Source organism: Hyperolius riggenbachi, chromosome 2, assembly GCF_040937935.1.
Source record: "Hyperolius riggenbachi isolate aHypRig1 chromosome 2, aHypRig1.pri, whole genome shotgun sequence".
NCBI classification, from domain to species: Eukaryota; Metazoa; Chordata; class Amphibia; order Anura; family Hyperoliidae; genus Hyperolius; species Hyperolius riggenbachi.
In genome coordinates this window covers 555,487,651-555,504,368 of record NC_090647.1, presented here as the reverse complement: position 1 = coordinate 555,504,368, position 16,718 = coordinate 555,487,651, and the positions used below count along the sequence as shown (strand labels likewise).

Genomic DNA, 16,718 nt, shown 5'->3' with positions numbered 1-16,718 from the left:
GGAAGGCGTGAAGCCTTGAATGTGCTTTGATTTAAATATTTTGTTGGAATATACAGACAGCTATCATGCTTAAATTGCATTTTTATGCTAAATCACCACAAGATGGCACTGTGCTTTTTGTTAATGAGCTTGTTCGGTGTTATGTGCTGTTGTGCTACTCTACTCCACTGTAGTGTTCTAGTTGTTTCGGCTGAGTGAGATGATCTTGCTACTGCTGTCACATGGTGATGTGCAAGTGAAGCCTTTCTCCACTGGTTGCTGCTGAGCTGAGATTTCCTTGTGCTACCTTCATACAGATCCCATCTGCCCGCACTGTACAGGCCTCACGTCTTCCTTGCATGCATTGACTGGTGACTCATCTCTCTCCAGCATGGTGGGGTTCGTACATTCCTCCTCCTTCTCGCACAGCACACTTTCTGACCTCCGGACGTCACAGATGACGTCTTCAGAAATCAGTTCCTTTGTTCCCTGTCGCTGTCACTTCGCTCGCTCATCTCTCTTCATCCTATACAATTTCATCTTGAAAGTCCTCAGTTCTCCAGAACCGTGTCTCTCGAAATACTGTGCAGATCAGAAGCCTCTAATTTTCTTCAGAGCCCTTCAGAGAAGATTGGAAACCAGCTCTGGACAAAATTACTTTTATGAGTGGAAAAGACAAACTTACTTGGCCAAAGTTGTATAAAGCATATGAAGAGTTGTCAGAATGATCTGTATATCCCCTACCTTTTCCTCCAATACAAAGTAAATTGTGCGTATGTGTCAAAATTAAAGGACAACTGAAATGAGAGAGATATGGAGGCTGCCATATTTATTTTCTTTTAAACGATACAAGTTGCCTGGCTGCCCTGCTGATCGATTTGGCTGCAGTGGCGTCTGAATCACACCAGAAACAAGCATGTAGCTTGATTTTGTCAGATCTTGTCAGACCTTACAATAATGTCAGAAACACCTGATCTGCTGCATGCTTGTTCAGGGGCTATGGCTAATAGTATTAGAGGCAGAGGATCAGCAGGGCAGCCAGGCAACTGGTATAGTATAAAAGGAAATAAATATGGCGGCCTCCATATCCTTCTCACTACAGTTGTCCTTTAAAAATACCTTCCTTTTTTAACCATAAAATAGTAACCATTTGACCTGTTAGATACATTCTGATCCCAGTAGTGGTGTTTTAACAAATTCTTAGAGGGTGATTTTATTAAGCAGGGGAATTGCAAATTGTGATCCTACGGCTTAAAGTATACCTAAAGTGAGATCATTATGGGTAATGGCTTTTATAAACACACTGGGGAGGGTGTGGGAAGGGATACATATAGTTGCATTCCTTCTCGCACATAGTTCATGTATTGCAGCATGGAGAGGAGGTAGGTGAGGTCAGGTAATCTACTTTATGCTGAGAAAGAGACCCTCACACTTTGCTGCCAAAAAAGAGTTAGAGGCAAAGACGTTAGAAACAAAGCAAAGGCGTATCTGCAGGGGTGCAGGTAGGGCATGTGCCATGGGTGCCTCATTCTGGGAGCACTGCTCGATAGCATCCTCTGTATTCTCCATACAGATAGGAGTCCTGAGGCAGTTGTCACTATGGTAGCGCTGGCCCTATTTTGGAGGTCTGGCTCCAGTGGGAACCTAATTGTTTTTATGGGTTTCAGTAAAGAAGGATAAAAACCTCTCTAATTTGTGTGCAGCCGCATTATGGAGTTTTCGGCTAAGATTTTAAAGGATGCCAGAGCCGAAGTCTATATGAGAAACGGGGGGAGCAGGCATGTTTGGTGAGCCGTCCTGAGGCCCACCTGTTCTCCTTCCTTCAGTGATTTTTTTTTTTTTTTGGAGCTATGAGCGATTGTTTCCGTGATCTCGTGACGTGGGTAAAAGTGATTGCATTAATAATTTTTGGCGATGCGCTGCAATAATAATTATCGTCATGGCAGATGGGATCTTTACGATCCCCGACGACTGCCGCGCACAGTGCCGCAATCGGTTGAACTCTCGTTCATGTGCCGTAGCATGTGCCCATCAGCAGGAAGATGGATCGGGGAACGCTGCTTGTCGGAAGACGTCACTGTGAACCACAGGCCCGGAATTTACAACACAGGAGCCTATAGGCAGAGATGTCCTGGCACCTTAGACTCCGCCCTCCATGAACCTACAAACCCCCCGCCAAACTGCACCGCAAGTGTGCTGGCTGTCCAAGCTGTCACTTCTCCCTTACCCGTCATAGGTGCCCCTTAATATTTAGGGTACTTCTGGCTACCTACTACTAAGTAGCTAGAGGTGGAGCAGTTGTTTTCGGCACAGGAGACTTGGGCGCAGCAGGCGCCACCATAGGCCGTAATAGGAATTACAGGTATAGAGGTGCACACTGAGTAACTTCGGCGCCGTCAGAAGACGGAGCTGAAATTACTTTTAAAACACTATAATTCGGACGCCAGCAATAGCTGGAAGCCGAATTGCATAATTCCCCACCATTCCACATGGACCTGGAGGGGGAATAGTATTTAACGACGCCGGGAACTTGTGCAGGAGCAGGATAAGCCATATACCGGCTGTATCCTGCGCCCAAGTCTCCTGGCGCGGATTACATACATATGAGCCAGAGGTTCCCCCAAGTATAAGATAGCTAGAAGAACCTCCATAGGTGCCCCTGACTGAAGGGAGATCTCGCCAGTGAATTGCCAAGAGCAGGTAGAGTAACCTCTCATTTATACTCTCATCAGTGCTCTGCCTAGGGAAGGAGGGAGGGAGGTGCTTGGGGAGGGGAGAGAGACACCTTTCCATCATCAGACGCCTGTAGGCACGTGCCTACCCTGCCTTATGGTAGACCCAGCACCGGTGATCCATCTTCCTGCATTTTTAGGTGAGTATTCAATTTTAGTCTCCCTGTTCCTCTGGCTGTGGCGGGATCAGTGGGGAGAGCAGGATGAGGGGGGCCGGGGTCGGGGTCTCTGCATCTGTACTCAGCTTTCACCTTTCCCGAGGCTCTTGGGAGGCCATTAGGCCCTCTCCATGCATCCAGGGTGGCGTTTTTCCACGGCAACCAGGAAGCTGTTGTCTAGACACACGAGCTCTGCGGGTCTCTGCTGCCGTCATGCCTGTCTATTCACAGCCCTCGGTGCCTGGCGCTCTCACCAGTCACACAGCTGTCCCATGGGGGGTAGAGAGCCCCGGAACAAGCAGAGGGAAATATCCCTGTCAGCTGCAAAGATCAGATCTGTCAACTCATTCCGTCTCTGGATTACAAGATCTTACATAAGCCACATCTGTATTGCACATGACACGGGTCTCCAGTAGAGGAGAGGAGAGATAGAGGAAGGAGCAGAGTTCTCCAGCAGCACAGAGTATATCAGGAGAGGAGGGTTAGATAGAGCAAGGAGCAGAGTCCTCCAGCAGCACAGAGTATATCGGGAGAGGAGAGTTAGATAGAGGAAGGAGCAGAGTCCTCCAGCAGCACAGAGTATATCAGGGGAGGAGAGTTAGATAGGGAGAGGAGCAGAGTCCTCCAGCAGCACAGAGTATATCAGGGGAGGAGAGTTAGATAGGGAGAGGAGCAGAGTCCTCCAGCAGCACAGAGTATATCGGGAGAGGAGAGTTAGATAGAGGAAGGAGCAGAGTCCTCCAGCAGCACAGAGTATATCAGGGGAGGAGAGTTAGATAGGGAGAGGAGCAGAGTCCTCCAGCAGCACAGAGTATATCAGGGGAGGAGAGTTAGATAGGGAGAGGAGCAGAGTCCTCCAGCAGCACAGAGTATATCAGGAGAGGAGAGTTAGATAGAGGAAGGAGCAGAGTCCTCCAGCAGCACAGAGTATATCGGGAGAGGAGAGTTAGATAGGGAGAGGAGCAGAGTCCTCCAGCAGCACAGAGTATATCAGGAGAGGAGAGTTAGATAGAGGAAGGAGCAGAGTCCTCCAGCAGCACAGAGTATATCGGGAGAGGAGAGTTAGATAGAGGAAGGAGCAGAGTCCTCCAGCAGCACAGAGTATATCGGGAGAGGAGAGTTAGATAGGGAGAGGAGCAGAGTCCTCCAGCAGCACAGAGTATATCAGAAGAGGAGAGTTAGATAGAGGGAGGAGCAGAGTCCTCCAGCAGCACAGAGTATATCGGGAGAGGAGAGTTAGATAGAGGAAGGAGCAGAGTCCTCCAGCAGCACAGAGTATATCAGGGGAGGAGAGTTAGATAGGGAGAGGAGCAGAGTCCTCCAGCAGCACAGAGTATATCAGGGGAGGAGAGTTAGATAGAGGAAGGAACAGAGTCCTCCAGCAGCACAGAGTATATCAGGGGAGGAGAGTTAGATAGGGAGAGGAGCAGATTCCTCCAGCAGCACAGAGTATATCAGGAGATGAGAGATGCAGGAAGGAGCAGAGTCCTCCAGCAGCACAGAGTATATCAGGAGAGGAGAGTTAGATAGATGGAGGAGCAGAGTCCTCCAGCAGCACAGAGTATATCAGGGGAGGAGAGTTAGATAGGGAGGTGAGCAGAGTCCTCCAGCAGCACAGAGTATATCAGGAGAGGAGAGATAGAGGAAGGAGCAGAGTCCTCCAGCAGCACAGAGTATATCAGGAGAGGAGAGTTAGATAGAGGAAGGAGCAGAGTCCTCCAGCAGCACAGAGTATATCAGGAGAGGAGAGATGCAGGAAGGAGCAGAGCCTCTCAGCAGCACAGCGTATATCAGGAGAGGAGAAATACAGGAAGGAGCAGAGCCCTCCAGCAGCACAGAGTATATCAGGAGAGGAGAGATGCAGGAAGGAGCAGAATCCTCCAGCAGCACAGAGTATATCAGGAGAGGAGAGATGCAGGAAGGAGCAGAGTCCTCCAGCAGCACAGAGTATATCAGGAGAGGAGAGATGCAGGAAGGAGCAGAGTCCTCCAGCAGCACAGAGTATATCAGGAGAGGAGAGTTAGAGGAAGGAGCAGAGTCCTCCAGCAGCACAGAGTATATCAGGAGAGAAGAGTTAGAGGAAGGAGCAGAGTCCTCCAGCAGCACAGAGTATATCCGGAGAGGAGAGATGCAGGAAGGAGCAGAGCCCCTCAGCAGCACAGCGTATATCCGGAGAGGAGAGATGCAGGAAGGAGCAGAGCCCCTCAGCAGCACAGCGTATATCAGGAGAGGAGAGATACAGGAAGGAGCAGAGCCCTCCAGCAGCACAGAGTATATCAGGAGAGGAGAGATGCAGGAAGGAGCAGAGTCCTCCAGCAGCACAGAGTATATCAGGAGAGGAGAGATGCAGGAAGGAGCAGAGTCCTCCAGCAGCACAGAGTATATCAGGAGAGGAGAGATGCAGGAAGGAGCAGAGTCCTCCAGCAGCACAGAGTATATCAGGAGAGGAGAGATACAGGAAGGAGCAGAGTCCTCCAGCAGCACAGAGTATATCAGGAGAGGAGAGATGCAGGAAGGAGCAGAGTCCTCCAGCAGCACAGAGTATATCAGGAGAGGAGAGATGCAGGAAGGAGCAGAGTCCTCCAGCAGCACAGAGTATATCAGGAGAGGAGAGATGCAGGAAGGAGCAGAGTCCTCCAGCAGCACAGAGTATATCAGGAGAGGAGAGTTAGAGGAAGTAGCAGAGTCCTCCAGCAGCACAGCGTATATCAGGAGAGGAGAGATGCAGGAAGGAGCAGAGTCCTCCAGCAGCACAGAGTATATCAGGAGAGGAGAGATAGAGGAAGGAGCAGAGCCCTCCAGCAGTACAGAGTATATCAGGAGGGGAGAGATGCAGGAAGGAGCAGAGTCCTCCAGCAGCACAGAGTATATCGGGAGAGGAGAGATAGAAGGAGCAGAGTCCTCCAGCAGCACAGAGTATATCAGGAGAGGAGAGTTAGAGGGAGGAGCAGAGTCCTCCAGCAGTACAGAGTATATCAGGAGAGGAGAGTTAGAGGGAGGAGCAGAGTCCTCCAGCAGCACAGAGTGTATCAGGGTATTGTATAATCTCTGGTCTACTGCTATTGCAGATCCTGCTGCAGCTCCTGCATTGCACTTGTGCACAAATCTTTATACCACATGGGGGAGGGACAGAGTCCTCCAGCAACAGAGAATATTTAGAAATGGAAACAGAACGGTAGAAGCAACGTTTAGTTTTCTTTTGAAAGTTACCGGCTACAGACAGGAAACGAAAGGTCATTTTTAATTGCGCCTCTATAAAATATGTCCTGCCACTTCCTTTACAACAATGCAGCAGCCTTTTAATCGTGTTCTTTCCCGATCTCTTCATATCCCGGAGAGTTTTTCACATTGTTACCGGCGCGATCCACAGCGCACCCTTCTATAACGCCGGGGCTATTTTAGCCGCCTGCCTCCCCTGAACGCGTACGTAAGTACTATGACAGCCCCCCGGGGAGCAGCTAAAGAAACGGCTTGTCAGGAGTATTTTGCGGCTGACGCGTTTCGGGAGGAAGTGCGATTTCAGAGGCATTGTAAAGCGAACGTCTCGAGGAGGAGGTGTATGGGAATTATTGTATAGAGTGAATGGACCTGTCTAGCCATTCAACTAATTACCCTCCCTGGGCTGTAATTTAGGCTGCGCCATAAAGCGGTTCCGCTTCTCCGGAGAGAAAACCTTTATTATTATACGGCGAGGAAAATAGCCATTATTGTCACTCTCCCTCCCCGAAATAAAAGCCTTTTCTACCATAGAACAAAAATGGATATAGAATGTGGGGATCATTTATCCAGACAGGTGAAAAGCAAACTGTAATGAAATGAAGCGGAAGGCGAATGGAGACTACGTATAGCGCCGTCGCCTGGTGAATTGGGCGCCAGTTGATGCTGTTATGATTAGGGATAGTTGATGTAAATTTTGGATGCAAATTTGAAAGTGAACCACTCGAATTTTACCTCACCAGGAATTGATTGGTTCATCTTCAAAGCTGTATTAGGCCTCTTGCACACTGCAAGTGATTCCGATTCAGATTCCGCTTTTTAATCAGTTTTTACATCCGATTCAGATTCCGATTTCCAGTTTGCTCCCTGCACACTGCAAATCGGAATCTGAATCGGATGTAAAAACTGATATAGGGCCTTTTTCCACTAGCAATCGCTAGCGTTCACGCTGAACGCTAGCGATTGCTGAATCGCAATTACCGGCGATTCCCCGAAGTTCGCGGCCGCAATTTTGCTATGCTATGCACTGCATAGCAAAATCGCGGCAAATATCGCTCCGCCGCGCGTTCGCGTTCCCGGCAAAAACGAATCGCGGTAGTGGAAATGACCTACCGCGATTCCTATGTTAAAAAGCAAACCGTAGCGATTGTAAAATCGCTAGCGGTTTGCGTTTTTGCGATTCAGCTGGTGGAAAAGGGCCCTAAAAAGCGTAATCTGAATCGGAATCACTTGCAGTGTGCAAGAGGCCTAAATTTGCATAATTCTGCATCGACTGCAAATTATTTGCATCTCTATGAGAGCGCCCGAAAATGAATAGCAAGCAGGATACAATGGCCTCAATTCATTAAGCTTATCTCCTGTCTTTATTAACTCTTCTAGAGTTGTTACCATGGTGATAAGGCATGTAGTATTCAGGAAACATTTTACCTCAGGCAAGCCTAAAGTTAACTCTTCTGTCTTTAAGTTAACTCTTTAATCCTTAAAATAACTCCAGAGTTAAAGACAGGCTGTTCATTAACTGTGTGTGAAAATAACTACAGAGGAGGTAAATTAACTACAGATGAGGTAACGTAAGGAATGAAGAGATAAGATAACTCTCTCACTGTGTGGAGGTAAGTTTTCTCTTGCCTTATTATCTCCAGCATGATCTTAGTGAATTGAGGCCAATGTGATTTTCACATGATTCACCTTTGCGGCATGAAGCCCTGCCCCCTTATATGATTGCACAAAAAATTCGAGCTGCAACACACAGGAAATCGAGTTTGAAATACACTGCAAATTGCAATCAGAATGGCAGTGCTTTTGCGAATGGGATCATCGTGATTTGTAGTGGAAAAGGGCTGTAAAGTTATAACCACGTCAGCTTTGGTTGTTTTTGACAAATAGTATGTTTCTTTTGATTAGCTAGCACTGCAGTGTGCTAAACAGACTTCAAGTGGACCTGAACTCTTGCACAGGACAGAAGGAAAACAGAGAGAAATACACCCTGTATGTACTTAGAGAGTTTAGCCAGCCTAATACACCCTCATCTGTGACTAATCACAAGTGTAATTTGATCTCACAGCTGTGTCAGCTGGCTGCCTTGGTAGAGCAGCTCAATTCGTAAACACAGGATGTTAACCCTATGTCTGCTTCCATGATAGCAGGAAGTAGACACACTGCAGGCGTGCATGTAAAAAGGGCTTGGCTTGATAACGAAATGGTGCAGGTGAATAACAAAATCCGATAATGATAAACATCGTTGTTAAACTTTGTTAAAGATAAATACCGTTGTTAAAACAGACGGGAAATAATAACGCAAAGATATTAACGTTAGAAATTATTACGTAATTCAACAACACAGCTTAACCCAACCCTACCCTCACACAGAACCCTCCCCTGGTGGTGCCTAACCCTAACCACTCCCCAGTGGGGCCCAACCCTAACTACCCACTCGGTGGTGCCTAACTCTAACCTCCCCGGTGGTGCCTAACCCTAACCACTCCCCTGGTGGCGCCTAACCCTAACCACCCCGCCGGTGGTGCCTAACCCTAATTACCCCCCCGGTGGTACCTAACCCTAACCACTCCCCAGTGGGGCCCAACCCTAACTACCCACTCGGTGGTGCCTAACTCTAACCTCCCCGGTGGTGCCTAACCCTAACCACTCCCCTGGTGGCGCCTAACCCTAACCACCCCGCCGGTGGTGCCTAACCCTAATTACCCCCCCCGGTGGTACCTAACCCTAACCACTCCCCAGTGGGGCCCAACCCTAACTACCCACTCGGTGGTGCCTAACTCTAACCTCCCCGGTGGTGCCTAACCCTAACCACTCCCCTGGTGGCGCCTAACCCTAACCACCCCGCCGGTGGTGCCTAACCCTAACCACCCCGCCGGTGGTGCCTAACCCTAATTACCCCCCCCCCGGTGGTACCTAACCCTAACCACTCCCCAGTGGGGCCCAACCCTAACTACCCACTCGGTGGTGCCTAACTCTAACCTCCCCAGTAGTGCCTAACCCTAACCACTCCCCCGGTTTTGCCTAAAACTAACCGCTGCCTGGGTGGTGCCTAACCCTAACTACTCCCCCTGGTGGTGCCTAACCCTAACCACTCCCTCTGCAGAAACACCCTTTTACACATAGAAATGATAATATCTTTGATAACGTAAAATCTGTACATATAAACAAAATAATACAACACAAATTATAACGGTGCAAGCTTCTAAAACGATAACGTACTTCAAAAACTGTAATGTTCTAATGTTAACAATATTTTTCACGGCGCCCTTTTTTCTGCTTTTTTTGCCGTGTTAACGATAATTGCATTAAAGTCTATGGCGGCGCCCTTTACGTCCACCCTCAGCCGGCACCCTCTTTTCCTGCTACATACTGCAGATGTATTACAGGGTTTGTATCAGTTGTAACAACTAAGACTGACTTCACACTGCATAGAAATGGGCCTTCGGTGAATACCGCGTTACTATGCTGTATCCCCTGTCTGGCATCCGGCCAAGCAGGTAGTGACGCTCACTTCCTGTCTGGGAATCGATGATATGCACAACGCAGATAATTGTGGCGGGTTTTTCAAAAACTATGCGCGTTACCATGAACTTACATGGCTTCCGGCCCGACGCAGATTGCCGCAGGAGCTGCGTGGTAATGTAGGCATTGAAGTATGTTAGCTAGGGCACTTCCACGCAGGGTACCGCAACCTGGGGACTGTGAACTACCCCACAGACTTTCATTAGGCTGCGGTGGCGTGCGGTAAGTTAACCAGTGTGAAGATTATTATGCTGTTGCTTATCTTTTAGAGCAGGCAGGAAGGTCTGAGTTGAGGTCCGCTTTCAGGCTTGTTTGAACAATTGGAAATATACAGTATAATGGCAGCATAAACAAGCGGGGTAATTGACTTGTTCAGCGCCTCTAATGAGAGACCTCTCGATGTAATTAGTTGTCAGAGCTGATAAGAGTCAGTTCATTAAAGTTTACATATGAGTCACATTGCTCTCTGCACTTTCCCTGTACATATGGGGACATTCGGGGAGCCGCCTCTGACCAATAAGGCGCCTATAGGCACGTGCCTACAGTGCCTTATGGTAAATCCGGCCCTGCATACGTGACAAACGGCCTCGGGCAAATCCCATCACCCAACCCACGGCAGAATTCCTTGTGACAATGTTAAAGCGGACCTAAACTCAGAACTTCCTCTCTGCTCTAAAAGATAAGCAACAGCATAATAACCTTTGCAGGAAAACATTTCTTTGTTACAGCTGATACAAATCATTCAATAAATCTACAGTTTGCCTACTTCCTGCTTTCATGGAAGCAGGCATAGGGTTAACACATTGTGTTTACAAATTAGCTGCTCTGCAGTGGCAATTCCTGAGCTGACACAGCTGTGAGATCAAATTACACATGTGATTAGTCACAGATGAGGGAGGAATTAGACAGGCTACTCTCCAAATACATACAGGGGGCATTTCTCTGTTTTCCTCCTGTCCTGTGCAAGAGTTCAGGTACATTTTAAAGAGGAACTGTAGTGAAAATATTGTAATGAATAGCATTGCTTGTGTATTTATTATTAATAAATAAATAAAGATAATTACAATTATAGATTATTGATACATATTATTATTATTATTTTTTTTTACAATATTCATTTATAAATGATTTAGTCAGTTTTTGCTCATTGTAAAATCTTTCCTCACCCCGAGTTACATTCTGCAATTTATCACAGGTGCCGACAACTTTAGTCCTGTCAGGTGCAGCTATGTGGAATGTTTGTTTCTGAGAATTCCGGAGCCAGTACAAAATATACTCGGTCTCCCAAAAAGCTCTAGGAGGAGAATTCCGCATAGCTAACCAGCCTAAGCTTATCATGGGAGGGTGGGGCTACATACCAAGATTCAGCAATATATAGATATAGGAGGTGTTTCTACAGAGGCATAACAGTAGTGGCTGCAAGCCATGCAGCTGCAGGGGGGGGGAGGGGTGGCAGCAGCGGCAGGCAGGGACACTGACATACCTCCATGCGTAACACACAGGAGGTTCCTCTCTCTAAGCCTCTGATGCTATTTCCTGTTTATCAGGAAGTAGCGTGGGACACTTAGAGATCAGACCTCCGCGATGGAACACATGGAGATATGCCTCTGTTCTTGTCTGCCGCTGTCATCTGTGAATAGTGACAGAGATGTGGAACCTATCTACATGGTACAGCTCTGGCTTCCTGGCTTTGTTACAAAAAGCTGATACACAAGGTATTCTTTTCACACAGTCTGTGATCAGAGACCTCTGAAAAGCTTTCTATTGTTGCTGGCTAAAAGCTCTATAGGGATGTGGGGTTTACAGAAGGACAGTTACTTTGATATTTAAAGCTTTATAACAGGCTTGTATGCTGCAACTAGAGGAATTTGGGTGCATTCTCATAACACAGTGCTGGCGTGTGTCCTGGTGATGCACACTGGCTCAAGTGGAGAAGAGCTCCAAGAGAATGGGCAGGACTGGTGGTGTCTCTACTAAAAATGTATTTGACTTTATTCCAATCCTTTAAATTGATATATTACTAATTTTAAAATGTTACTATTAAAGGAAAATGAACCAGGATAGAAAGGACCAGTGTGGTTTAAATGATAAAACAAAATATTTTTCTTATGAAATCTTTATGGTATGCGTGACTAGGGCGTGATTAGGGGTGTGGCAGGGGCGTGGTTTAAGTGCCCCTCTTTCTCATCTCAAAAAGTTGGGAGGTATACTGGTGGCCACCTTGGAAGAGGGCTTTGTTGCATCTCCGCCAAGGAGGCAGCAAGACTGGGTGAGCAGGGACCAACTGAGAAAAGAGGTGAAGTACTTTTCAGCCCCCTCTTTCATGTCCAGGTGCCCGATGGCCTTCAGCTGCCCAGCCCTGTTTAAGGGGGGTCTCTGGAACTTCTACTTTGATAAAATGTATATGCTTAACCCCCCCCCCCAAATTATATAAATCCACTTATTATATCTGTGTTTGTTCTTTCTGCAGATGACGTAGAAGGAACCAAATCTAGCGAAAGTGCCCATCAAGAAGAGGCTGCAAGTGAGGAGGCCAAGGCGGACCAAGAAAATGCCTGAACACACTGAAATGTCACGTTATCTCCTCTCGGACTCCATTGTTCTATCCTACTCTCTCCACCCATTCTTCTCGACCTTCCTCCCCCTCCTCCTCACGTGGGCTCCTCCACCTCCCCTCTCCCCCCCCTTCTATTTCTCTTTGTGGCAGATTCTATAACAGGCAGGAAAGTTTTCAGTCCAACAGTGTGGCTTAAACATTTTTTTAAGTGTTTCTTGGTGTTGTTATGACGAGTTTTCCAGTATGGTCCAATCCAATTTCTTTTGGAAACTCTTGCACTGTATCCAAGTTTGACTCCGCCTCCCGTCATCTTTACTCTCTCTCTCTGTTACACTGTGTGCTATGTTCCGTTTTCTCCTCCCAGTTTTCGGGTCCTACCAGTGAAACTCCGGAAAAAAAAAGGTGTCTCATTTATTTTTGTTTCTGTTTATTTTTTTATTTTTATTTTTTTCCCCAGTTTTTGTTCCTCTTCAGTGTGATGGAATGAACTTATCAAAACAACAAAAGTAAAAAAAAAAAAAAAATTATTAGCCTTTCCTACGGTTTTTTGTTTTCCAAAAATAAAGCGATGTGCCAATTAGCGTATACATGACCGTCCGCCCCCGTGTGTGTGTTACTTGTCCTCTCTGATCCGCTGACTTTTTTGACGCCACGCAAGGACACTCTGCTTCCTGCCAGTCCTTCCCTTCTGTATCTCTGAACTTTAGTTCCCTGTGTTGTGAATGAAGATGTCACCTTAATGGCATTGAGAATGTACGGTTTTTAATTTTTAGCGCACACGGAGGTAAATAAATAGTTCTCGGTTCTCGGTGGTCCTGTGCCTTGTTTCGGAAAAGGGGTAGATTTTCCAATAAATGTCAAGTTTCTGTAAAAAGTGGTACAAAATAAAAGTTTGCCTTCTTAAAACAGAAGGTATTAGCGATAATTCAGGTTGGAGTGAGCATATGATGTCTCCCACAATGCATCACTGCTGAATATGCAAATTGTTGTCCCTGTAAGCTAACCACACCTCCAGAACCGCTGGAATGCAATGATGTGTCAGCTTGTTAATTGCACAGAGCCACAATAATCCAACATGCATACAGTTTCGGACTGGTTGATGCTCATCAGTGCATGGCATGGATTCAGGTGGCTCTATGAGGTAGGACTTATGCATTAAAAAAAAGGCCCAAGGAAAAAAGGGCTCAGGTGGATAACGGAATCATAATAAATGATATCGATTGTTTTCAACTGGGAGCGAAAGTGAAGCCAAGAACAGGTAAACGCTAAGTATCATGCAAAGAGGAGAGTAGAAGATGTCTGGCACTGTAGCTTTTAATACAACACAGCAGGTGTACAATTCATGTGGCAATAGACACACACAAGGACAAAGTCCGTGAAATGCTGGTACTTATCGTGCTCTGCTGAAGGTGGGGAGGCAACTGTGGGCGCCAGAGGGTGCACGGCCTTACAGCCGTTTCACAATGGGGTGAGCCTTGCTTCTTCGGAGGCTTATCGTGCACAAAATGTTGGATAGAAGCGGCCATTAAATCGCCTGCTTCCGTGTGAGGTCCCGCCTACCTGCGGAGATGACAGGGGGCCCAACCATTGGCTGACACAGACGCATCATCATGGGCGGCGCACATGCGTCACCCCGTAGTGAGGGCGCAGGTGCGTCACTGGGAATAGATGAAGCGTGCAAAAAGGAGCTTCAAAGAGTTGCCATGGCGACCTGGACCGTCCCTGACCGCATCAGCAGGCGGCGATCAGCACCGCCAGCCAATAGGCGGGCAAGGGGCGGGTGCAAAAGCGCACATCGAGGCCGCCAGGCAACAGACAGTAAACAAAGCTCTGTTCCATCCACATAGAGGAAAGGATCTATTATCCGTATTCCTGAGCTTGATTAGCTTTTAATAATAGGAGGAACACTGCGGCATGAATAGATGCCACGTGCTAGAGACATAAGTGGGTAGTCCCGTGCCAAAGGTGTGCAAGGGGGGAGGGAAAAAGGTGGGGTGCAAGCGGGGGAAGTGTGAGTGAGAAAAGGTGAGGAAAGAGGGGCAGTGAGGCGGGGCACAAGACCTAGATTCAAAGGCCCCTAAGAGAGAGAGAGAGAGAGGTGGGAGCAGACATGGACCACAAGAGAGAGAGAGAGACCACTCCATTACAGGTGAATACCCAACAAGGTATACAAACGCCTATTCGCCACATAGACCGACCAAGAAGGTATATATGTATGAATATAATTATATTAAAATATTACAAAAATATTTATTAGAAAAAACTTTTGTTATGATTAACGAATTAAAAAAGTTAGAACGGTCAAGAATGTGGCGAACATGAGATCAAGGAGGGGAGAGGGAAAAAGCATCATACATCGGAGGGCAGAGGCTGGAGCCAACATGCAGAGAGGAAAATTCAAGGGTCAAGGAAGCAGGCCAGTCCAGATGATCGTTCAGACCAAGAGGGCCCATAGCATCCGTCCTGAGAATCCACTTAGATTCAAGTTTGAGGAGCAATTTTTTCCTATTGCCGCCTCTGCGTGGAAGGAAAAATCCATTCCTGCAAATTGCAATGATAGTCTATGAGATCTGCAGATCATCATACACACATGATTTAACTGACATTCATCTGCAGATCAGATCCACCAGGATGGATTTTCAGATCTGCAGATCTGCAGATGAATGTCAGTTAAATCATGTGTGTATGATGATCTGCAGATCTCATAGACTATCATTGCAATTTGCAGGAATGGATTTTTGGCAGGAACAGATCTTTTGCAGATACTGATCTTTTGAATGTGTACAGCATCTGTGTGTGCAGCATCTTGCCAAGATTTTTTTCTGATGTGGAGTTCAGCTCCATAGAAAAGACTGTGTAGGTATGGCTCTTATACTACAGGAAGGGTGGTAAGATTGGTCTGTGATCTTTCATTTTCCAAAGACTATGGTCTGATGTCTGTATGTGGCCTTAGACTTAGCAACTGCCGTTGAGGAAATGCTTTTGAAAACAAAGAAAACCCTGAGAATCCCCCGGGAGAAGATGGACTAGTCCAAAACCTGCTGGTTCTGTCAGATTTTAACTGCTTACTTTTTTCGCTGGAATGGTCCTTTTAAAATAGGCTGATCAGTCACATGACGGCCTAACTGAGGCCTCTAGTTTATTCTACTTTATTCAGTACTTTGACTTATCAGATTGAGCGTAGTTACTTAAAGAGAATCTGTATTGTTAAAATCGCACAAAGGTAAACATACCAGTGCGTTAGGGGACATCTCCTATTACCCTCTGTCACAATTTCGCCGCTCCTCGCCGCATTAAAAGTGGTTGAAAACAGTTTTAAAAAGTTTGTTTATAAACAAACAAAATGGCCACCAAAACAGGAAGTAGGTTGATGTACAGTATGTCCACACATAGAAAATACATCCATACACAAGCAGGCTGTATACAGCCTTCTTTTTTAATCTCAAGAGATCATTTGTGTGTTTCTTTCCCCCTGCAGCTATCTTCCACTGAAGTGTCAGGCTGTTTCTTCCTGCAGAGTGCAGACAGCTCTGCCTGTATGTAATTCCTCAGTATGTGAAAGCCCAGCCAGCTCAGAGGAGGAATTATCCAGCTTGTAACAGATAATAGAGCAGAGAGAAGCTGCACTAATCTAAATAACACACAGGCAGTGTGCAGAGAGGGGCCTGGAGGGGGGAGATGCATCACAGAACCACAACACTGAAGAACTTGGCAGCCTTCCAGACACAGGCTGACAAGTCTGACAAGAGAGAGATAAGTTGATTTATTACAGAGATGGTGATAGTAGAACGTGCTGCAGTAAGCCAGAGCACATTAGAATAGATTTTGGAACTTGTAGGATGGAAGAAAACCGGATGAAATTTTTGTTACGGAGTCTCTTTAAGCGGTATCGTCACCATAAAAATCAAATTTCAACAGCAACTGGTCTGAGTGTATTAAGTGATAAAGATGCTAATCCTGCATTCAAAACTTTTTCTGCTGTTATGATTTGGAGTTATCACAAACTTAAGGAGCACTGGCTCTTTAGTAGTCGGTGCCAAAGAATTGCGTGCTGGGGGTTCTTTTCATCTATAATGTATTCCTCCTCTTTCCTTTATTTCCCTGCCAGCTGCTTATCTGAAACCTAATCCCCTACTCACTTGTGTTTACAAGCAAGGCTGAGGCCACTCAGCGATTGGAGGAGACAAGAAAAAAAGTAAAGGGCAGAAATGACATCACGAGTTAGCCTTAACTGTGGGCAAAAGACATGGCCCCCACCACTAACAGAATTCTCGTCATTCACTATATAACATTCACTGAAATCAAAACGTGAACAGTATAATACATGTGTTATGTAAGTAGATCAAGTATTTATCTACTTATATATGAGTTTTTTTCCCTGGAATAGTATGGCTGATCCTCCTGCTTTAAAGGGAATGTCCAAGCAAAATAAAACAATGAGTTTCACTTACCAGGGGCTTCTACCAGCCCCCTGCAGCCATCCTGTGCCCTCGTAGTCACTCACTGCTGCTCCAGTCCCCCGCTGGCAGCTTTACGACCTCGGAGGTCGGCGGG

At 46.6% G+C, this 16,718-nt stretch overlaps 1 protein-coding gene and 1 long non-coding RNA gene across 2 annotated transcripts in view; one reads left to right on the top strand and one right to left on the bottom strand.

Moving 5' to 3' along the window:
• The window catches only part of GAP43 (growth associated protein 43), a 105,916-nt gene extending 92,947 nt beyond the window's left edge, over positions 1 to 12,969 (top strand). The window contains exon 3 of the mRNA XM_068266239.1: positions 12,078 to 12,969. Within this exon, the coding sequence (XP_068122340.1) occupies positions 12,078 to 12,166 (89 nt within the window). The 3' untranslated portion in view covers positions 12,167 to 12,969. The remainder of the gene's footprint in view (positions 1 to 12,077) is intronic.
• On the bottom strand, positions 115 to 10,271 carry LOC137545129 (uncharacterized). The gene is made up of 2 exons (XR_011026000.1): positions 10,182 to 10,271; positions 115 to 621 (listed from the first exon to the last, which is right to left on the bottom strand). It is a non-coding gene; the product is annotated as an uncharacterized lncRNA (long non-coding RNA).
• Positions 12,970 to 16,718: the final 3,749 nt, after the last annotated feature.